The 23,517-nt window shown below is 46.7% G+C and overlaps 1 protein-coding gene across 1 annotated transcript in view; it reads left to right on the forward strand.

Moving 5' to 3' along the window:
- The window catches only part of LOC110489651 (coiled-coil domain-containing protein 191), a 38,834-nt gene extending 15,386 nt beyond the window's left edge, over positions 1-23,448 (forward strand). The window contains exons 11-18 of the mRNA XM_021562395.2: positions 3,534-3,834; positions 4,394-4,485; positions 7,712-7,794; positions 8,007-8,108; positions 10,259-10,402; positions 17,550-17,702; positions 22,695-22,849; positions 23,124-23,448. Coding sequence (XP_021418070.2) covers positions 3,534-3,834; positions 4,394-4,485; positions 7,712-7,794; positions 8,007-8,108; positions 10,259-10,402; positions 17,550-17,702; positions 22,695-22,849; positions 23,124-23,292 — 1,199 coding nt within the window. The 3' untranslated portion in view covers positions 23,293-23,448. The remainder of the gene's footprint in view (positions 1-3,533; positions 3,835-4,393; positions 4,486-7,711; positions 7,795-8,006; positions 8,109-10,258; positions 10,403-17,549; positions 17,703-22,694; positions 22,850-23,123) is intronic.
- Positions 23,449-23,517: the final 69 nt, after the last annotated feature.

Here is a 23,517-nt window from a genome sequence, read left to right on the forward strand (position 1 = left end):
CACCCCCCACAGCAACTTGCCCAAGCCTCCCCATTTCTCCTTCACCCAGATAGCTGATGTTCTTAAAGAGCTGCAAAATCTAGACCCCTACAAATCAGCCGGGCTAGACAATCTGGACCCTCTTTACAATTATCCGCTGAAATTGTTGCAACCCCTATTACTAGCCTGTTCAACCTCTTTCTTATCGTCTGAGATCCCCAAAATGCTGTGGTCATCCCCCTCTTCTGACTCTAGACCCAAACTGCTACAGACCTATATCTATCCTACTCTGCCTTTTTAAGGTCTTTGAAAGCCAAGTTAAACAGATCACTGACCATTTAGAATCCCACCGTACCTTCTCCGCTATGCAATCTGGTTTCTGAGCTGGTCATGGGTGCACCTCAGCCACGCTCAAGGTCCTAAACAATATCATAACCGCCATCGATAAGAGACAATACTGTGCAGCTGTATTCATCGACCTGGCCAAGGCTTTCGACTCTGTCAATCACCACATTCTTATCGGCAGACTCAGCCTTGGTTTCTCAAATGACTGCCTCGCCTGGTTCACCAACTACTTCTCAGAGTTCAGTGTGTCAAATCGGAGGGCCTGTTGTCCGGACCTCTGGCAGTCTATGGGGGTGCCACAGGGTTCAATTCTCAGGCCGACTCTCTTCTCTGTATAGATCAATGATGTCGCTCTTAATGCTGGTGATTCTCTGATCCACCTCTACGCAGACAACACCATACTGTATACTTCTGGCCCTTCTTTGGACACTGTTAACTAAGCTCCAGATTAGATTATATTGCCATACAACTCTCCTTCCGTGGCCTCCAACTGCTCTTAAATGCAAGTAAAACTAAATGCCATGCTTTTCAACCAATCGCTGCCCACACCTGCCCGCCCGTCCAGCATCACTACTACTGGACGGTTCTGACTTAGAATATGTGGACAACTACAAATACCTAGGTGTCTGGTTAGACTGTAAACTCTCCTTCCAGACTCACATTAAGCATCTCCAATCCAAAATTAAATCTAGAATCGGCTTCATATTTCGCAACAAAGCCTCCTTCACTCATGCTGCCAAACATACCCTCATAAAACTGACTATCCTAACGATCCTCGACTTCGGCGATGTCGTTTACAAAATAGCCTCCAACACTCTAATCAGCAAATTCGATGCAGTCTATCACAGCGCCATCCGTTTTGTCACCAACGTCTCATATACTCCCCACCACTTTGACCTGTATGCTCTCGTCGGCTGGCCCTCGCTTCATATTTGTCGCCAAACCCACTGGCTCCAGGTCATCTATAAGTCTTTGCTAGGTAAAGCCCTGCCTTGTCTCAGCTCACTGGTCACCATAGCAGCACCCACCTGTAGCACGCGCTCCAGCAAGTACTGGTCACCCCCAAAGCCAATTCCTCCGTTGGTGTCACGTACGTTGTAACGAGGAGACCAAGGCGCAGCGTGATGAAAATACATTCCTCTTTATTAAAGGAAGAACACGAATAACACTTAAACAAACTAAACAAAACAACAAAACGAATGTGAAGCTATATAACACGAGTGCTGAAACAGGCAACTACACATAGACAATAACTCACAAAATACACAAGGAATATGGCTACCTAAATATGGCCCCCATCAGAGACAACGATAAACAGCTGCCTCTGAGAACCAATCTAGGCAACCATAGACATAAAAACACCTAGACTAGAAACAACCCCATAAACATACACAAATCCTAGACAGGACAAAGACACATATACTTGTGAAGACTTACAGAAAACGTTTGACCTCTGTCATTGCCAACAAAGGGTATATAACAAAGTATTGAGATAAACTTTTGTTATTGACCAAATACTTATTTTCCACCATAATTTGCAAATAAATGTATTAAAAATCCTACAATGTGATTTTCTGGATTTTTTTTCAAATTTTGTCTGTCATAGTTGTAGTGTACCTATGATGAAAATTACAGGCCTCTCTCATCTTTTTAAGTGGGAGAACTTGCACAATTGGTGGCTGACTAAATACTAAATATTGGTGGCTGACCTAACCAAAATAATAAAGAAAACAAAGAATACTAAGGTCAGGGTGTGACATTTGGCCGCCTTTCCTTACAGTTCTCTGCTGCCAATGACTGGAACGAACTGCAAAAATCACTGAAGCTGGAAACTCATATCTCCCTCACTAACTTTAAGCACCAGCTCACAGATCACTGCACCTGTACATAGCCCATCCAACTACCTCATCCCCATACTGTTATTTATTTTGCTTCTTTGCACCCCAGTATCTCTACTTGCACACTCATCTTCTGCACATCTATCACTTCAGTGTTTAATTGCTATTTTGTAATTATTTCACCACTATGGCCTATTTATTGCCTTCCCTCCCTTATCCTGTAGTTGGATGGGCTATTTACAGATGGGGCGACAGGGTAGCTTAGTGGTTAGAGCGTTGGACTAGTAACCGAAAGGTTGCAAGTTCAAATCCCCGAGCTGACAAGGTTCTGCCCCTGAACAGGCAGTTAACCCACTAGGGCCGTCATTGTAAATAAGAATTTGTTCTTTAACTGACTTGCCTAGTTAAATAAAGGTAAAATAAATAAATAAAAATAAAAAATCCTACCTCATTTGCAAAGAATGTATAAAGACTTTTTCTATTGTATTATTGACTGTATGTTTGTGTGGTTGTTTGTGTCACACTGCTTTGCTTTATCTTGGTCAGGTCACAGTTGTAAATGAGAACTTGTTATCAACTAGCCTACCTGGTTAAATAAAGGTGAAATAAAATGTAAAAAGGAAAATGATGTGGTAATATTGAAGCAACATCTCAAGACATCAAGCTTGGTTGCAAATGGGTCTTCCAAATGGACAATAGCCCCAAGCATACTTCCAAAGTTGTTGCAAAATGGCTTAAGGTCAACAAAGTCAAGGTATTGGAGTGGCCATCACAAAGCCCTGACCTAAATCCTATAGAAAATTTGTGGGCAGAACTGAAAAAGCATGTGTGATGAAGGAGGCCTACAAACCTGACTGAGTTACACCAGCTCTGTCAGGAGGAATGGGCAAAAATTCACCCAACTTATTATGGGAAACTTGTGGAAGGCAATTGAGTGTGTGTAAACTTCGGACCCACTAGAATGTGATGAAATAAATAAAAGCTGAAATAAATCATTCTCTCTACTATTATTCTGACAGTTCACATTCTTAAAATAAAGTGGTGATCCTAACTGACCTAAGACAGGGAATTTTTACTAAATGTCAGGAATTGTGAAAAAATGAGTTTAAATGTATTTGGCTAAGGTGTATGTAAACTTCTGACTTCAACTGTACATCTTAGTTAAGGGCAACTTGTCTGTCCTCTAGTTCTATCAAGCAGTGGTTGGAACCGAAACCATGTTCCAACCATTTGTTCTGAACAGAACCACTATTTTTTTTAGTTCCGTTCCAACCAAGGTACTTAAAATATATATCAGTGATTAGATTTCTACTTCCACAAAGGGTTAAAAATGTGCATCATTTCATGATAAAGTTATATTCTATTCAATAGGCGAGCTGAGGCGAGCACGGGAGAGGGGCGAGGTGGGCGATGGGGACGACAGTGTGGGTGCTGCCCCCCGGTCTCATACAGCAGCGGTGTGTGGGGGCCGGTTCGAGCATCGCCATGCCAGCCAGCAGCAGACCATTGCAGAGCAGAGGAAGCTCCTCAGGGAGCAACAGGAGCAGATCGCACGGCTCCAGGAGGAGCAGAGCATGATGGGACTGAGGCAGGAGGCCCAGACAGCCGCCCAGATCGCTGTCCCAGCATCCCCAAGGCCCAGAGGGATGACCTCTGACCCCAAAGAATCCAGGTTGGTCCCTCTTCACATTACCATGGGAACCCAGGTGAGGAGAAGAGGCGCACAGGTTGCCATTCTGGGGTGTGTCTGACCTTAGCCCAACGTTATACATCAGGTTAGGGCCAAGTAGGGCCTGTTTTTCCATCAATAACAAGGGTACAGGTAGGGCTCTAGCATCACTAAATTGATCACTAACATTTTGAAGCTGAGCCATTTGCGCCTGCTAGTCTTATCTGACTAAGATCATAACATGGTGTCACAAGTGCTTCAACCTCGTCAAATACACGACAGGAGAGATTATTTCACAAAGTTTAGTGTGATGAAAAGTAGCTTACAGCTCCACTGCTCTCTCATGTCTCATCATTGAGCAGAGCAGCCCAAGCGGAGCCGTTGCTATGGATACTCACCCACTCAGAGCCACCATGAGCAGAGTGGATACAGAGCAAGCAGTGTGCAGGGAGCGAGTGGGTGCAGGGCTGGTTGGGTCAGTCTGGTAAATTGGGAAAAGAGTAGATCTATATTAGAGAGTGAATATTTAATGTGTGTTTCTGGGTGATATTCTGTGTTTCAGGGCTGGAAGAGTCGCTCGGGGGAACGATGGCCGTTTCTCGGCCTACAGGAAACCAGCTGTCCGTCAGCAATGTCGTCATCCCACTGTCATGGGTCAGTCCATGGTCACCTCCATGTTAAGCTCTGAGTAGAGCTAAACTACACACACACACACACACACACACAGATAAATAGTTTCCAGATGGTTGATCACACAATGGTCTATGTTGTCGTGGAGAATAATAGGAAAGAGGATAAAATGTATTTCATGTCCGTGAGTGGGATGTATTGTGCTGTAGATGTATAGAGCTGTAGCTAGCGTACATGGAGGAATAAAGAGTCTCTGTTACTCTGTTTGGCTGAAGTTTCCTATACATAGGAATAGAAGGGCCGTGGCGAGAGCAGGGGCAAGGCCTGTAGATACTCTCTCACACACACACACACACACACACACACTCTGTCTCTTGCTCTGTCAAACACACATTCTCCTTTGGAACAATACACCACAAATGTACAGTGCATTTGGAAAGTATTCAAACCCCTTGACTTTCCCCATATTTTATTACGTTACAGCCTTATTCAAAATGTATTCAATTGTTTATTCCCCCCTCACTCTACACACAATACCCCATAATGAAAAAGCAAAAACAGGGTTTTAGACATTTTTGCATATTTCTTAAAAATACAAAACTGTACCAGTCAAAAGTTGAGACACACCTACTTATTCCAGGGTTTTTCTTTATTTTTCTTTCTTTATGAAATAACACACATGGAATCACGTAGTAAACAAATCTAAATATATTTTACATTTGAGATTCTTCAAAGTAGCCACCCTTTGCCTTGTTGACAGCTTTGTACTCCTGGCATTCTCTCAACCAGCTTCATTTGGAATGCTTTTCCAACCGTCTTGAAGGATCTAAAATATAAAATATATTTTGGTTACTACATGATTCCATGTGTTAATTCATAGCATTGATGTCTTCACTATTATTCTACAATGTAGGAAAAACCCTTGAATGAGTAGGTGTGTCCAAACTTTTCACTGATACTGTAATTATTCAGACCCTTTACTCAGTACTTTGTTGAAGCACCTTTGGCAGCGATTTCAGTCTCGAGCCTTCTTTGGTATGATGCTATAAGCTTGGCATACCTGTGTTTGGGGAGTTTCTCCATACCTCTCTGCAGATAATCTCAAGCTCTGTCAGGTTGGACAGGGAGCGTCACTGCTAAGCTATTTTCAGGTTTCTCTAGAGATGTTTGATCGGGTTCAAGTCCGGGCTCTGTCTGGGCCACTCAAGGACATTCAGAGACTTGTCCCGAAGCCACTCCTGCGTTGTCTTGGCTGTGTGCTTAGGGTTGTTGGCCTGTTAAAAGATGAACCTTTACCCCAGTCTGAGGTCCCGAGTGCTCTGGAGCAGGTTTTCATCAAGGATCTCTTTGTACCGTTCCCTCGAACCTGAGTCTAGTCTTCCTGTCGCTGAAAAACATCCCCACAGTATGAAGCTTTCCTCCAGACATGATGCTTGGCATTCAGGCCAAATAGTTCAATCTTGGTTTCATCAGAACAGAGAATCTTGTTTCTCATGGTCTGAGAGTCTTTAGGTGCCTTTTGGCAAACTCCAAGCGGGCTGTCATGTGCTTTTAACTGAGGAGTGGCTTCCGTCTGGCCACTCTACAATAAAGGCCTGATTGGTGGAGTGCTGCAGAAATAGTTGTCATTCTGGACAGTTCTCCCATCTCCACAAAGGAACTCTGTAGGTCTGTCAGAGTGACCAACGGGTTCTTGGTCACCTTCCTGACCAAGGCCCTTCTCCCCTGATTGCTCAGTTTGGCCGGGCGGCCAGCTCTAGGACGAGTCTTGGTGGTTCCAAACTTCTTCCATTTAAGAATGAGGGAGGCCGGTGTGTTCTTGGGTACCTTCAATGCTGCAGAAATGTTTTGGTACCCTTCCCCAATCTGTGCCTCGACACAATCCTGTCTCGGAGCTCTACGGGCAATTCCTTCAACCTCATGGCTTGTTTTTTTCTCTGACATGCACTGTCAACTGTGTGGCCTTATATAGACAGGTGTGTGCCTTTCCATTTAATTTAATTTACCACAGGTGGACTCCAATTAATTTGTAGAAACATCTCAAAGATGATCAATGGTGTCACACCCTGACCTTAGTTATCTATGTTTTATGTATTATTTTGGTCAGGTCAGGGTGTGACGAGGGTGGGTGTGTTTTTTGTCTTATCTTTTTCTATATCTATGGGGTTTTTGTATGTCTAGGTATTTGTAGGTCTATGGTGGCCTGAATTGGTTCCCAATCAGAGACAGCTGTGTATCATTGTCCCTGGTTGGTGATCCTATTTATGTTGCCACTTTCTGTTTTGGTTTGGTGGGTTATTGTCTATGTGAAGTTGCCTGTCAGCACTGGTGTTATATAGCTTCACGTTCGTTTGTTTCTTTGTTAGTTTGTTTAGTGTTTATTCGTTAACTAAAATAAGTATGTATGCTTATCACGCTGTGCCTTGGTCTCATCAATATGACGAACGTGACAGAATAACCCACCAAACCAGGACCAAGCAGCGTGTGAATGAGGAGCGGACATCCTGGTCCCGGGAGAAAGATGAGTGGAGGACATCCTGGACCTGGGAGGAGGTAATGGCAGGGGACAAGACCCTGCCATGGAAGCAGGTGGAGATGGCACAGGAGGAAAGGCGACGATACGAGGAGTCAAGGCGACCACAGAAACCCCAATAAAATAATTTTTTGTGTTTGGGGAGTTTCTCCATACCTCTCTGCAGAGAGGTGCAGTCGACGGAGCCGGGGAGTAAACCAGAGCCAGTCTGGGAGAAGGAGGAGGATTCGGAGAAAATGGAAAGGGGGAGGATTCGTAACAAATGGAAACAGGATGCACCTGAGCTCAGTTTCGAGTTTCATTGCAAAGTGTCTGTGACTACTTATTTAAGTGACTACTTATATAAATAATGTATCTGTTTTTTATTTTTAATACATTTGCAGACATTTCTAAAAACCTGTTTTCGCTTTGTCATTATGGGGTACCATGTGTAGATTGTGGGAAAAATAATTTAATCAATAAGACGTAACAAAATGTACAAAGTCATGGGGTCTGAATACTTTCCGAATGCACTGTTTGTACATTAGAAAAAAAGGTGCTATCTAGAACCAAAAAGAGTTCTTCGGCTGTCCCCATAGGAGAACCCTTTGAAGAACCCCTTTTGGTTTCAGGTAGGACCCTTTCCAAAGAGGGTTCTACAGTATATGGAACCCAAAATAGTTCTACCTGGAACCAAAAAGGTTATCCTATTGGTCTCTCTCTCTCTCCCCTTCTCAGCCATGGAGGAACGTGCTCGTCAGCGAGCGGAGCGCAGGAGGGAGGTGGAGGAGCTGAAGAGAAAGAAGGAGGAGGAGAGGCTGGTGAGAAATGTTTAGGCCAGTGGGGGATATGGAATAGTTTGGTGTTGTTCAGATAGGTCAATAGAGGCTGGGAATTAGAGAGGCTATTGAAGTATACATAAAGTTATTGGGGACAATTAAACTGTTTGCAGGGGAGTGTGTGTGCAGTCCACTGGAGAGTGTCTGGGGAAGTGTGCTAGGAAGCATTACATTCAACTTTCTTCTCTTCTCAGGCCCAGCTGAAAACAGCAGTGAAGGAGAGGCAGAGGGAGGAGGAGGATGAGAAACGTAGAGCAGTGGAAAGGAGGAGGGAGGAGAAGAGACGAGAGAGAGAGGTGACGCAATGTTTACAGTGGAACTGTACTGGGGACAACTTTCAAGTTGAAAGGCGTATTTGAAAAAAAGCTTCCACTTCACTGAGAGTGTATTTAGGACTTTAGATCCTAGATCAGCACTCCTACTCTGTGACGCTTGATACATACGGACCCAGATATTATTTCTTGCCATCACAGAAACACATACTGAACAAAAATATAAATGCAACATCTAAAGGGTTGGTCCCATGTTACATGAGCTGAAATAAAAGGTCCCAAAAAGCTTTTCTCTAAAATGTTGTGCACAAATGTGTTTACATCCCTGTTAGTGAGCATTTCTCCTTTGCCAAGATAATTCATCCACCTAACAGGTGTGGCATATCAAGAAGCTGATTATACAGCATAATCATTACAAATGTGCACCTTGTGCTGGGGACAATAAAAGGCCACTTTAAAATGTTTTGTCCCACAATGCCAGAGATGTCTCAAGTTTTGAGGGAGCGTGCAATTGGCATGCTGACTGCAGGAAGGTCTACCAGAGCTGTTGCCAGATAATTGAATGTTAATTTCTCTACCATAAGCTGCCTCCAACATCGTTTTAGAGAATTTGGCAGTACGGCCTCACAACCACAGACCACGTGTAACCACGCCAGCCCAGGACCTCCACATCCAGCTTCTTCACTTGCGGGATCATATGGTAGCAGCCACCCAGACAGCTGATGAAACTGAGGAGTATTTCTGTCTGTAGTAAAACCCTTTTGTGGGGAAAAACCTCATTCTGATTGGCTGGGCCTGGCTCCCCGATGGGTGGGCCTGGTTTGAGTAGTCATGTGAAATCCAAAGATAAGGGCCTAATGAATTTATTTCAATTGACTGATTTCCTTAAATGAACTCTAACTCACTAAAATCATAGAAATATTTGCATTTGATATTTTTGTTCAGTATATATGCACATAGATGTCATTAACACGTATGCAATACATAATAATAATATAACATTACACTTAAACTCCCTTTTAATAGCTGGTCAACGGCACACATTTGAGCAAATAAACACCGGGTCTACATTTTTTTATTTTGTATTAATTGTTTACGAGGATACCATGAATTGTTTGAGGTTTAATGTTTGATTTGTTATATTAAATAATTTAGCAATGACTTGAGAGAAGAGAGAAAAAAAAAGGAATCCTCAGTTTTTAATCGCCAGTAAGAAACTTGCTAGCCATTGGCTACTAACAGCTGAGAACTGCCAAGCACAAAAACAGTCAACAACTTAGGGAGGACAGGCCCACAGAAATCGTCCAATTGCCCTCTAGTGGTGAAAGTAATATCTGTCAAATGCAGTCAGATGAGAATAATTATTCTGTCAAGGAAAATTACATTTTTTTTCCCGAAACAAAGCCATAAAAGACAAAAGAAATGTGACAGTAACCACATTTCCATCCAGTCTTTATGCAAGTCATAACGTATACATTTAGAATAAAAATCACAACAGCTGTGATGAAACAGGAGATTTCAGTACAATGTTGTAAACAGGAGATTTCAGTACAATGTTGTAAATGCAGACAGAAGACCAGAGTAGGCACATTTGCTATTTAACGTAACAGTTTTTGTGACAACTATCGCTAGAGTTGAAAATGCAATGGAAACACATTGAACATTCCATTTTTATTCCCTTAGATCTGTAGTGATGTTTTGATGGTAGCTGTTCAAAGCATTGATGCAATGGTTGGTCAATGTTATGTGTGATAATGTTGGCCTTACATCACACTGACACAGCTTGATGGTCAGATCTAACTAGACATTTAGAAGCTCTTGAAAAGGTGGTTCCTAGTTCTGATACTAGCAGCTTAATCACAAACATAAAACAGAACCATGTGTACATGAAGCAGCTACACATTAACACAGTAAGTACCTGTGAGTGTGTGTGTGTGTGTGTGTGTGTGTCTGACTGTGTGTGTGTCTGACTGTGTGTCTGACTGTGTGTGTCTGACTGTGTCTGTGTGTGTGTCTGACTGTGTGTGTGTGTGTCTGACTGTGTGTGTCTGACTGTGTGTGTCTGACTGTGTATGTGTGTATGTGTGTGTGTCTGACTGTGTGTGTGTCTGACTGTGTGTGTGTGTGTCTGACTGTGTGTGTGTGTGTCTGACTGACTGACTGTGTGTATTCAGAGGGAGCAGGAGAAACAGTGGAGGTTGGAGCGAGACCAGCAGCTCCAGACCCAGGCCCAGCAACACTACCACAGAACTATTTTACTACGGCGAGGCCTGGAGCCATGGAAACGCCTAGTCGCCCAGAGCCAAGCCAACACTCAGGTAATCACTGGCGCTGTCGGCCTCGACCAATCAACTGGCCCCATGCAGGGTCTGCACAGAGAGACTCAACACACACTCACACACTCTCCCCTAGAGTAACATAGCTCAGGACAGCCAATCAAACACAGCAGACACCATATTGTATTCGCTGATGGGAGTCCATCGTATCCGATGATGACTTCCATTTCAGAGTTAACAGTGAAGTCTTTGGTGGCTGTAGAGTCCAATCTGAGATCCACACACTTTATTGCAGGTGGGGCATGTGCAGTCTATGTTGGTGGGGACAGGCATGGTAGTATGTCTCATTCTGTGTTGGTGGGGACAGGCATGGTAGTATGTCTCAGTCTGTATGTCTCAGTCTGTGTTGGTGGGGACAGGCATGGTAGTATGTCTCATTCTGTGTTGGTGGGGACAGGCATGGTAGTATGTCTCAGTCTGTATGTCTCAGTCTGTGTGTCTCAGTCTGTGTTGGTGGGGACAGGCATGGTAGTATGTCTCAGTCTGTGTGTCTCAGTCTGTGTGTCTCAGTCTGTGTTGGTGGGGACAGGCATGGTAGTAGGTCTCATTCTGTGTTGGTGGGGACAGGCATGGTAGTATGTCTCAGTCTGTATGTCTCAGTCTGTGTTGGTGGGGACAGGCATGGTAGTATGTCTCAGTCTGTGTGTCTCAGTCTGTGTTGGTGGGGACAGGCATGGTAGTATGTCTCAGTCTGTGTGTCTCAGTCTGTGTGTCTCAGTCTGTGTTGGTGGGGACAGGCATGGTAGTATGTCTCAGTCTGTGTTGGTGGGGACAGGCATGGTAGTATGTCTGTCTGTATGTCTCAGTCTGTGTGTCTCAGTCTGTGTTGGTGGGGACAGGCATGGTAGTATGTCTCAGTCTGTATGTCTCAGTCTGTGTTGGTGGGGACAGGCATGGTAGTATATCTCAGTCTGTATGTCTCAGTCTGTGTTGGTGGGGACAGGCATGGTAGTATGTCTCAGTCTGTGTGTCTCAGTCTGTGTGTCTCAGTCTGTGTTGGTGGGGACAGGCATGGTAGTATGTCTCAGTCTGTGTTGGTGGGGACAGGCATGGTAGTATGTCTCAGTCTGTATGTCTCAGTCTGTGTGTCTCAGTCTGTGTTGGTGGGGACAGGCATGGTTGTATGTCTCAGTCTGTGTTGGTGGGGACAGGCATGGTAGTATGTCTCAGTCTGTATGTCTCAGTCTGTGTTGGTGGGGACAGGCATGGTAGTATGTCTCAGTCTGTGTTGGTGGGGACAGGCATGGTAGTATGTCTCAGTCTGTGTTGGTGGGGACAGGCATGGTAGTATGTCTCAGTCTGTGTGTCTCAGTCTGTGTTGGTGGGGACAGGCATGGTAGTATGTCTCAGTCTGTATGTCTGTGTTGGCGGGGGCAGGCATTGCTGTAGGTATCAGTCTGTGTTGGTGGGGACAGGCATGGTAATAGGTCTCAGTCTGTATGTGTGTTGGTGGGGACAGGCATGGCTGTATGTGTGTTGGTGGGGACAGGCATGGCTGTATGTCTCAGTCTGTATGTGTGTTGGTGGGGACAGGCATGGCTGTCCATGGAGACCTCTGAGCTCAGAAGAGGCTCAGTCTCCCTCAGCCTTTCAGCTCAGAAGAGGCTCAGTCTCCCTCAGCCTTTCAGCGAGAGAGTGATGGAACTCGTCCATTTCTGGAGATTTCTCAAGCCGGGTACAGTGCAGATGCCTCTTACTGCAGGTGTTGTGGGGGGGACGTTTTATCAGTGTCATACGGTGATCTGTCCAGCATTCTGCACCCCTCATGGTAGTTGTCAGCAGGACGTCATTAATGCCAGAACGTCTCACTATGATGTAGTCAATCAGGGGCCAGTGTTTGGAGCGTGGGGGCATCCATGATGTTTTATATTTGTTCTTCTGTTGGAACAAGGTGTCAGGGATGATGAGATCGTGCTCGGCACATAGTTAGCAGTGTCATGCCGTTCTTATTGACCTGGCCAACACCATGCCTACCCAGAACTCCATATCCTGTTGTTTTGTCTCATCCTATTATTGAAGTCACCCAGCAGAAAGGTCTTGTCATTCCTGGGGATGCGCTGAAGGGCCTCGTCTGGTGACAGTCCTTTGATGTATTCGCAGCTGCACTCAAATACACTCATGTAAGGGCCTCCCAGGTGGCGCAGTGGTTAAGGGCGCTGTACTGCAGCGCCAGCTGTGCCAGGCTCTGTCTCAACCGGCCGCGACCGGGAGGTCCGTGGGGCGACGCACAATTGGCCTAGCGTCGTCCGGGTTAGGGAGGGCTTGGTCGGTAGGGATATCCTTGTCTCATCGGGCACCAGCAACTCCTGTGGCGGGCCGGGCGCAGTGCACGCTAACCAAGGTTGCCAGGTGCACGGTGTTTCCTCCAACACATTGGTGCGGCTGGCTTCCGGGTTGGATGCGCACTGTTAAGAAGCAGTGCGGCTTGGTTGGGTTGTGTATCGGAGGACGCATAACTTTCAACCTTCGTCTCTCCCGCGATGAGACAAGATAGTAGCTACAAAAAAAATAAAAAATTGGATACCACGAAATTGGGGAGAAAAAGGGGTAAAATTTAAAAATTAAAAATACACTCATGTATTCACAGCTACACTCACTTACACACATGTATTCACAGCTGCATTCAAATACACACATGTATTCACAGCTACTCACTTACACACATGTATTCACAACTCACTTACATACTCATGTATTCGCAGCTACACTCACTTACACACATGTATTCACAGCTACACTCAAATACACACATGTATTCGCAGCTACTCACTTACACACATGTATTCACAGCTCACTTACACACATGTATTCACAGCTACACTCAAATACACACATGTATTCACAGCTACTCACTTACACACATGTATTCACAACTCACTTACATACTCATGTATTCGCAGCTACACTCACTTACACACATGTATTCACAGCTGCATTCAAATACACACATGTATTCACAGCTACTCACTTACACACATGTATTCACAACTCACTTACATACTCATGTATTCGCAGCTACACTCACTTACACACATGTATTCACAGCTACACTCAAATACACACATGTATTCGCAGCTACTCACTTACACACATGTATTCACAGCTCACTTACACACATGTATTCACAGCTACACTCAAATACACACATGTATTCGCAGCTACTCACTTACATACTCATGTATTCGCAGCTACACTCACACACATGTATTCACAGCTACACTCAAATACACACATGTATTCGCAGCTACTCACTTACACACATGTATTCACAGCTCACTTACACACATGTATTCACAGCTACACTCAAATACACACATGTATTCGCAGCTACTCACTTACATACTCATGTATTCGCAGCTACACTCACTTACACACATGTATTCACAGCTACACTCAAATACACACATGTATTCACAGCTACACTCACTTACACACATGTATTCACAGCTACACTCAAATACACACATGTATTCACAGCTACACTCAAATACACACATGTATTCGCAGCTACTCACTTACACACTCATGTATTCGCAGCTACACTGAAATACACACTCATGTATTCACAGCTACACTCAAATACACAAACAGACATAGAAGACTATTTATCTAAACAACTACAGGTTTTAAAGGTGTGATTCAGATACCAACAAACCCTCACATAATTCCAATGGAAATATGGCACACACACACAACATCTTAAACCAAATGCACATACACCCAGACATCACGCTCAGAGCTGGAATTATGTTTACAGTATTCTGTTTATGAGCACCTGCTTGACTACCTGTTTGTTAGAACCAGTAGGTCAAATTGAACTGGCAGAGAGATGGAAAGATGCTAGATGAGAGGGGTACAGGACGAGAGAGGCTAGAGGAGAGGGGTACAGGCAGAGAGAGGCTAGAGGAGAGGGGTACAGGCAGAGAGAGGCTAGAAGAGAGGGGTACAGGAAGAGAGAGGCTAGAAGAGAGGGGTACAGGAAGAGAGAGGCTAGAAGAGAGGGGTACAGGAAGAGTGAGGCTAGAAGAGAGGGGTACAGGAAGAGAGGCTAGAAGAGAGGGGAACAGGAAGAGTGAGACTAGAAGATGGGTACAGGAAGAGAGAGGCTAGAAGAGAGGGGTACAGGAAGAGAGGCTAGAGGAGAGGGGTACAGGAAGAGTGAGGCTAGAGGAGAGGGGTACAGGAAGAGAGAGAGGCTAGAGGAGAGGGGTACAGGAAGAGAGAGAGGCTAGAGGAGAGGGGTACAGGAAGAGAGAGAGGCTAGAGGAGAGGGGTACAGGAAGAGAGAGAGGCTAGAGGAGAGGGGTACGGGAAGAGAGAGGCTAGAGGAGAGGGGTACAGGAAGAGTGAGGCTAGAAGAGAGGGGTACAGGAAGAGAGACTAAAAGAGAGGGGTACAGGAAGAGAGAGGCTAGAGGAGACGGGTACAGGAAGAGTGAGGCTAGAAGAGAGGGGTACAGGAAGAGAGAGGCTAGAAGAGAGGGGTACAGGAAGAGAGAGGCTAGAGGAGAGGGATACAGGAAGAGAGAGGCTAGAGGAGAGGGGTACAGGAAGAGAGAGGCTAGAGGAGAGGGGTACAGGAAGAGAGAGGCTAGAGGAGAGGGGAACAGGAAGAGTGAGGCTAGAGGAGAGGGGTACAGGAAGAGAGAGGCTAGAGGAGAGGGGTACAGGAAGAGAGAGAGGCTAGAGGAGAGGGGTACAGGAAGAGAGAGGCTAGAAGAGAGGGGTACAGGAAGAGAGGGGCTAGAGGAGAGGGGTACAGGAAGAGAGGGGCTAGAGGAGAGGGGTACAGGAAGAGAGGGGGGCTAGAGGAGAGGGGTACAAGGAAGAGAGAGAGGCTAGAGGAGAGGGGTACGGGAAGAGAGAGGCTAGAGGAGAGGGGTACAGGAAGAGTGAGGCTAGAAGAGAGGGGTACAGGAAGAGAGACTAAAAGAGAGGGGTACAGGAAGAGAGAGGCTAGAGGAGAGGGGTCAAGGAAGAGAGAGGCTAGAAGAGAGGGGTACAGGAAGAGAGAGGCTAGAGGAGAGGGATACAGGAAGAGAGAGGCTAGAGGAGAGGGGTACAGGAAGAGAGAGGCTAGAGGAGAGGGGTACAGGAAGAGAGAGGCTAGAGGAGAGGGGTACAGGAAGAGAGAGGCTAGAGGAGAGGGGTACAGGAAGAGAGAGAGGCTAGAGGAGAGGGGTACAGGAAGAGAGAGGCTAGAAGAGAGGGGTACAGGAAGAGAGGGGCTAGAGGAGAGGGGTACAGGAAGATAGGGGCTAGAGGAGAGGGGTACAGGAAGAGAGGGGGGCTAGAGGAGAGGGGTACAAGGAAGAGAGAGAGGCTAGAGGAGAGGGGTACGGGAAGAGAGAGGCTAGAGGAGAGGGGTACAGGAAGAGTGAGGCTAGAAGAGAGGGGTACAGGAAGAGAGACTAAAAGAGAGGGGTACAGGAAGAGAGAGGCTAGAGGAGAGGGGTCAAGGAAGAGAGAGGCTAGAAGAGAGGGGTACAGGAAGAGAGAGGCTAGAGGAGAGGGATACAGGAAGAGAGAGGCTAGAGGAGAGGGGTACAGGAAGAGAGAGGCTAGAGGAGAGGGGTACAGGAAGAGAGAGGCTAGAGGAGAGGGGTACAGGAAGAGAGAGGCTAGAGGAGAGGGGTACAGGAAGAGAGAGAGGCTAGAGGAGAGGGGTACAGGAAGAGAGAGGCTAGAGGAGAGGGGTACAGGAAGAGAGAGAGGCTAGAGGAGAGGGGTACAGGAAGAGAGAGGCTAGAAGAGAGGGGTACAGGAAGAGAGGGGCTAGAGGAGAGGGGTACAGGAAGAGAGGGGCTAGAGGAGAGGGGTACAGGAAGAGAGGGGCTAGAGGAGAGGGGTACAGGAAGAGAGAGGCTAGAAGAGAGGGGTACAGGAAGAGAGGCTAGAAGAGAGGGGTACAGGAAGAGAGGGGCTAGAGGAGAGAGGTACAGGAAGAGAGGGGCTAGAGGAGAGGGGTACGGGAAGAGAGGGGCTAGAGGAGAGGGGTACAGGAAGAGTGAGGCGAGAGGGGTACAGGAAGAGAGAGGCTAGAGGAGAGGGGTACAGGAAGAGAGAGAGGCTAGAGGAGAGGGGTACAGGAAGAGAGAGGCTAGAGGAGAGGGGTACAGGAAGAGAGAGGCTAGAAGAGAGGGGTATAGGAAGAGAGAGAGGCTAGAGGAGAGGGGTACAGGAAGAGAGAGGCTAGAAGAGAGGGGTACAGGAAGAGAGGCTAGAGGAGAGGGGTACAGGAAGAGAGAGGCTAGAAGAGAGGGGTACAGGAAGAGAGGCTAGAGGAGAGGGGTACAGGAAGAGTGAGGCTAGAAGAGGGGTACAGGAAGAGAGAGGCTAGAAGAGAGGGGTACAGGAAGAGAGAGGCTAGAAGAGAGGGGTACAGGAAGAGAGAGAGGCTAGAGGAGAGGGGTACAGGAAGAGTGAGGCTAGAAGAGGGGTACAGGAAGAGTGAAGCTAGAAGAGGGGTACAGGAAGAGAGAGGCTAGAAGAGAGGGGTACAGGAAGAGAGAGGTTAGAAGAGAGGGGTACAGGAAGAGAGTGAGAAGAGGGGTTGGAGGAGAAGAATGATTGATGGGCAAGTGACATTAAGATGGATGGTGTAACATCTCAGCTGTACAGGAGATTGGCGGCACCTTAATTGGGGAGGACAGGCTCATGGTAATGGCTGGAGCGGAATAGGTGGAATGGTATTAAACACATCGTTTACATGTGCTTGATGCCATTCCATTCATTCCCTTCTGGCCATTATTATGAGATGTCCTCCCCTCAGCAGAATCCTGTGCTCAGCAACATGTTCACTTCCAATTTACTGTATACAATCTTGAGCAGCTGAACAGCTCGTTCCATAGTCCATGTTCTATTCTGCTACTGGTTTACCTGGACTCCCAACAACTTACCTCGATTCCCAACAACTCTATTCTCTTTATTTACCAGTGGTCAAAGTCCTATCTTCTTTAAAGACCATGAGTTGGAAATAAATGTCAAATTGTACTGTCAATTTCTCAATATATGTTCACCATGTCTGCCTCAATGGCATGCAGGTTCCTTATCCTTTTGTACCATGCCATTGTTTGTTACCTGTGAATAGGTGTGCATGCATACGCAGTATTCTTTTCATTCCCTTCCAGCTGGCCAGGGCTCATCACAGGCAGTCCCTCCTGAGACGGTGCACGCTGTCCTGGCAGCAGGTAGCAGGCGAGTCCCTGGCTCAGAAATGGGCCTCTGCCGACCAACTGCATCAACACATCCTGCTACGGAGGAGCCTGGGCAACTGGAAAAGGGTGAGTCTATGAACACCACACACACACACACACACACACACACACATCATTTAGCAGACGTGCTTGTCCAGAGCGACTTACAGTGAGTGCATTCATCTTAAGTAGCTAGGTCGGAAAACCACATTTCAGTCATAGTAAGTAAATGTTTCCTCAATAACGTAGCTATCAACAAAGTCAGAACTAGTAAGGGGGAAGAGAGTCAAGTGTGAGTGTTAGTTTACGGAAGTTTCTTGGGTGGGTTTTCAGGGGGGTGCAGTGGGATTATTTAAGATACTCTTTAAGAGGTAGCGTTTCAGATGTTTTCAGAAGATGGGCAGGGATTTATGAAACCGGTTCTACCATTGGGGTGCCAGGAGAGAGAAGAGCTTGGACTGGGCTGAGCAGAGTACTCGGGTTGGGGTGTAGGGTTTGAGCATAGCCTGAAGGTAGGAAGGTGCAGTTCCTCTTGCTGTTCCGCAGGTAAGCACCATGGTCTTGTAGTGGATGCGAGCTTCAACTGGAAGTCAGTGGAGTGTGTGGAGGAGTGGGCTGACATGAGAGAACTTGGGAAGGTTGAACACCAGGTGTGATGCAGCGTTTTGCAGGGGTTTAATGGCACAAGTGGGGAGCCCAGCCAACAGTGAGTTGCAGTAGTCCAGACGAGAGATGACAAGTGCCTGGATTAGGACCTGCACTGCTTCCTGTGTGAGGTAGGGTTGTACTCTACAGATGTTGTAGAGCATGAACCTGCAGGAGCGAGTCACAGCGTTGGTGTTTGCAGAGAACAACAGGGTGTTGTCCAGGGTCAAGCCAAGGTTTTTTGCACTCCGAGAGGGGGACACTGTGGAGTTGTCAACCGTGATGGAGAGGTCTTGGAGCAGGCAGGCCTTCCCCGGGAGGAAGAGCAGCTCCGTTGAGTTTGAGGTGATGATGCCGAGATATCTGCCAGGCACGCAGAGATGCGTGTCAGAAGCAAGGTGGAAAATGAACACACGCCAAATGTGGGTAGAGTTTGTCATTGGTGGGTAAGAATGTCTATTTCACCAGCCATGTTGGTGGGTGGTTACAGAGAATTTGGGAACCGTTTTCTTTCAATCCAAAGCCCACATGTAGAAGTTGGTCCAATTGACCTGAAAGGCTACTAAAGTGTGACTTTTATATTCACACGCTAGGTTGTTCAATGTTAGAGTCTGCGACAACGGTCTGCTGCTAGGAAGACGTCGCAGTCTGAGATTTTTTCATCACAGACAAACAAGTGACCAAGTTACCACGGCAATGGCCCATCCCTTAAAGTGGCAGCTGAACGAACATTTGTCTCACCTAATGATTAAGCAATACCCCATTACTTCTTACTAGTAATACATTTGTTTTAGAAACATTGGCTGGTTGACCAAAAAGTTAATTTTAGTGAAGGAGAAAAGTAGTTGAGTGTCATCCGCATAACATTGATAGGATATATAATGTGAGGATATGACGGAGCCTAGTGACTTGGTGTAGAGAGAAGAGGAGAGGGTCTAGAACCGAGCCCTGGGGGACACCAGTAGTGGGAGTGTGTGGTGCAGACACAGATCCTCTCCACGTCACCTGGTAGGAACGGTCTGCCAGGTAGGATGCAGAGCCTGAGATGCCCAGTTGTGAGAAGGCGGAGAGGAGGATCTGATGGTTCAGAGGGTCAAAGGCAGCGGATAGATCTAGGAGGATGAAAACAGAGGAGAGAAAGTCCGCTTTGGCAGTGCGGATGGCCTCCGTGACACAGAGAAGAGGAGTCTTGGTTGAGAAACCGGTCTTGAAGATCTCCAGAGATGGTCTGGGATGGGGTCGAGCTGGCATTTCGGACGGCCAGACCTCACTAGTCACAGTATTTCATCTGGAGAGAGAGGGGAGAAAGAGGTCGAGGCGTAGGGTAGTTCTGTGTGAGTGGGACCAGTGGACTCAATAGGCTGAGTGAATGATGAGCGGATGTCGTCAACCTTCTTTTCAAAGTGGTCAGCTGCAGAGAGGGAGGGGTGGGGGGGTGGAAGATTAAGGAGAGAGAAGGTAGATAAGAGTTTACTAAGGTTAGAGGCAGAAGCTTTACATTTAGTGATAGAAAGTGGCTTTAGCAGCAGATACAGAAGAAGAGAAGGTAGAGGGGAGGGGTGTTTCCATGAGATCAGTAGGCAAACAGCCTCTAGTATAGATGAGGTCAAGCATATTGCCTGCCTTGTGAGTTTGAGGGGACTGGGAAAGGGTGAGGTCAAAAGAGGCAAGGAGGGGAAAGAAACAGGTGGAAATAAATGAATCGAAGCCAGACAGACATTGGGAGGTTGAAGTCGCCCAATAAGAGCGGTGAGCCCATTGTCAGGAAATGAGCTTATCAAGGTGTCAAGCTCATTGAGGAATTCTCTAAGGGCACCTGATGGGTGATCGAGTAGGTGGACAAGTGAAGAAATGGACAGGTGAGGGAGGGAGAAAAGAGAAAATCTCCACTTAGGACAAATGAGTAGCCCTGTGCCATCACCACGACAACCAGATGGTCTCGGACTATGCGAGAACAAGTAGTCAGATGAAGAGAGAGAAGCTGGAGTAGTAGTATTCTCTGGGATGATCCAGGTCTCTGTCTGGGTCAATAAGGGCAGCATGGACTAAGACGAACACAGCGTTCTTGACCGCAGATAAGCATGTCCAAACCCTGCCGGAGACAAGGAATTCCTCATGGGTTGTGTGCGCAGGGTACACTAAATTAGAAGGGCTGCAGCCAAGGGGTGGGGAGAGTCTGTAAAACCTACAGGGAGAGGAGTGAACAGGCATATTAAAACACACAGTTGACAAAGCTACAAAAGAGCAGAATTAACTATTCTGAAAATAACTAGGTAAGATACTGTTGCAGGAATTAAATTCCTCTGTTTTAATACCCAGTTAAAATCAAACACTCTGTCAATTCATAAGGATTTGTATGACCCTTATTTGTATAAAATGGACAGAAGCACAATCTTAGTCAACCAGCAGCTTTTATTCACAAGAGTACTGCTCATTACACATTTTGCCACAGGTTATAAACTGAAAATGATGTCATTAGTTTCAGTACCAGCCCGTGTCATCTCTGTTCTAGTACAATGGCTGTATGGTTCTCACATGTCTCTCCCTATTAAGATAATATATGACTGAGCCAAGGTCAGCTAGTGTAGATAAGCCTTCTAGCCAGACTGGCTATAAGTTCATTCATGTCTACCATGGTACAGACAGTCATTGTTCTAATTCTTGATTATATTTACACACATTATATTCAGTACTAGGATTAAAAAGAAAATTCATACATATACAGTAACATAATAGTATTCTGATTAGTACATATACAGTAACATAATAGTATTCTGATTAGTACATATACAGTAACATAATAGTATTCTGATTAGTCAGTCCTGATTTGAAATGTATACATAATTAGTCATCATCAAAATTCCCTTAACAGATACTCAAGTAAGAGTAGAGCCTTTCTTTCCTTCCTCGAACAACACCGCAGAACAGTCTTTTTTAATGTAACCTTTATTTAACTAGGCAAGTCCGTTATGAACAAATTCTTATTTACAATGACGGCCTACACCGGCCCAACCCGGACAACGCTGGTCCAATTGTATGCCGCCCTATGGGACTCCCAATCATGGCCGGTTGTGATACAGCCTGGATTGTTTTGGCTGCAGTCTTAGTTTTGGCCATGAGACTGCCACTGACATGACCGCCGCTGACTCGACCACTGCTGACAAACCAGGGCAGACTGAAGAACTAACTGCTGATTGCCTTGCAGAGGAGAAACCTCTCCCCCTCCAATACAGCCACTGATTACCAGAACAACAGTCACAAATTGCCCTGCCCCTTCATCCTGGTTGATGTGTCAACAATCATCTGCTAGTTATGAGCAGTGAGCAGTTCACACACCAAGTAGGCTACTGGGGAGAGGCAGCACCCAAAGTAGATGGCCCTAGCTAGCTAGACAGTACTAGACAACAGATGAAGACAAAAATGACACCTATCCCTCCTGGAGATATCAGGCGTTCTCTAGCGATACATAGAAGCACACTAACTCTCACACAAATAGAGACTGAGGCAAACAAATGGCCACTCTGTAATTTTTCCAACATAAATACATTATAAAACTGATCTCAGTGTAATAGTGACGCGGTGGGCAGTCTTTGGTATATCAGTCCCTATTGATATGGACATTCCTGTGTACTGTATCCAGACCTGACCCGTTATCCAGACCTGACCCGTTATCCAGACCTGACCCGTTATCCAGACCTGACCCCTTATCCAGACCTGACCCCTTATCCAGACCTGACCCGTTATCCAGACCTGACCCCTTATCCAGACCTGACCCCTTATTCACCCCTGACCCGTTATCCAGACCTGACCCCTTATCCAGACCTGACCCCTTATCCAGACCTGACCCCTTATCCAGACCTGACCCCTTATCCAGACCTGACCCCTTATTCACCCCTGACCCGTTATCCAGACCTGACCCCTTATCCAGACCTGACCCCTTATCCAGACCTGACCCCTTATCCAGACCTGACCCCTTATCCAGACCTGACCCCTTATCTACCCCTGACCCATTATCCACCCCTGACCCGTTATCCAGACCTGACCCCTTATCTACCCCTGACCCGTTATCCACCCCTGACCCTTATCCACCCCTGACCCGTTATCCACCCCTGACCCATTATTCACCCCTGACCCCTTATCCAGACCTGACCCCTTATCCACCCCTGACCCGTTATCCACGCCTGACCCCTTATCCACCCGTTATCCAGACCTGACCCCTTATCCACCCCTGACCCACCCCTGACCCGTTATTCACCCCTGACCCCTTATCCAGACCTGACCCCTTATCCACCCCTGACCCCTTATCCAGACCTGACCCGTTATCCACCCCTGACCCCTTATCCACCCCTGACCCCTTATCCACCCCTGACCCGTTATCTACCCCTGACCCGTTATCCACCCCTGACCCGTTCTGTTTTACATGTTCTGGCTCAGCTGAAGGATCACTGCATGGTTCTGGAGGGGCGGGCCGAGCGGTTCTGGCGCACGCATACTCTGAAGAGGGCTCTGATTGGACTGCTAGATCACGTGACCCAGGAGAGGATGGCAGATTGGGATCGGGAGCAGCAGGCTCAGGAACACAGTACCAGGTGGGTGTGTTTACATGGGCCTTTACTGCCTGTACCAATAATACCTGTCCTAGAAACATGACACCTGTCCTAGAAACATGATCTTGCTGTGTAAGATGCAGACATGCTCCATATGTAGGACCTGACTGTATGACTGTATAATCGCTTGGTGTAAGGGATTTCTAAGTTGTTCTGTTTGCTTCTGTCTGTCTGTCTGTCTGTCTGTCTGTCTGTCTGTCTGTCTGTCTGTCTGTCTGTCTGTCTGTCTGTCTCTCGCTCTCCGTCCTTGTCCCAGGCGGGTGGTGCGGAGCTGTTTCCAAGCCTGGAGACGGTATCCGGGGTGGCTGCGTGAGGAGAGAGGGAGGGAGACCAGGAGGGAGCAGCTGAGACGCCGAGTGGCAGAGGTCCTCCCTGACTTCTGCTCTTCTCCTCTGGACTGTACCTGGGAACAAGGCCCTCTGTGACCCACAGAACACACACATGTACAGTAGACATACGTACAGTACACTCAGACAGACAGGCAGGCAGGCAGAGAATACTGGCATAGAGGATAAATCAGTGGATAGGACCCAAAGCAGATGATTAAGTTGCTGCTGTAACAAGCACACACATACCAGCTGTTGGTCTACCTTCATTACCTGAGAAAGGTGGATACAACTTTTAATGAAGACAGTTTGGAAACTTTTGTA

The sequence above is a fragment of the Oncorhynchus mykiss genome, chromosome 15 (assembly GCF_013265735.2).
Source record: "Oncorhynchus mykiss isolate Arlee chromosome 15, USDA_OmykA_1.1, whole genome shotgun sequence".
Lineage (NCBI taxonomy): Eukaryota > Metazoa > Chordata > Actinopteri > Salmoniformes > Salmonidae > Oncorhynchus > Oncorhynchus mykiss.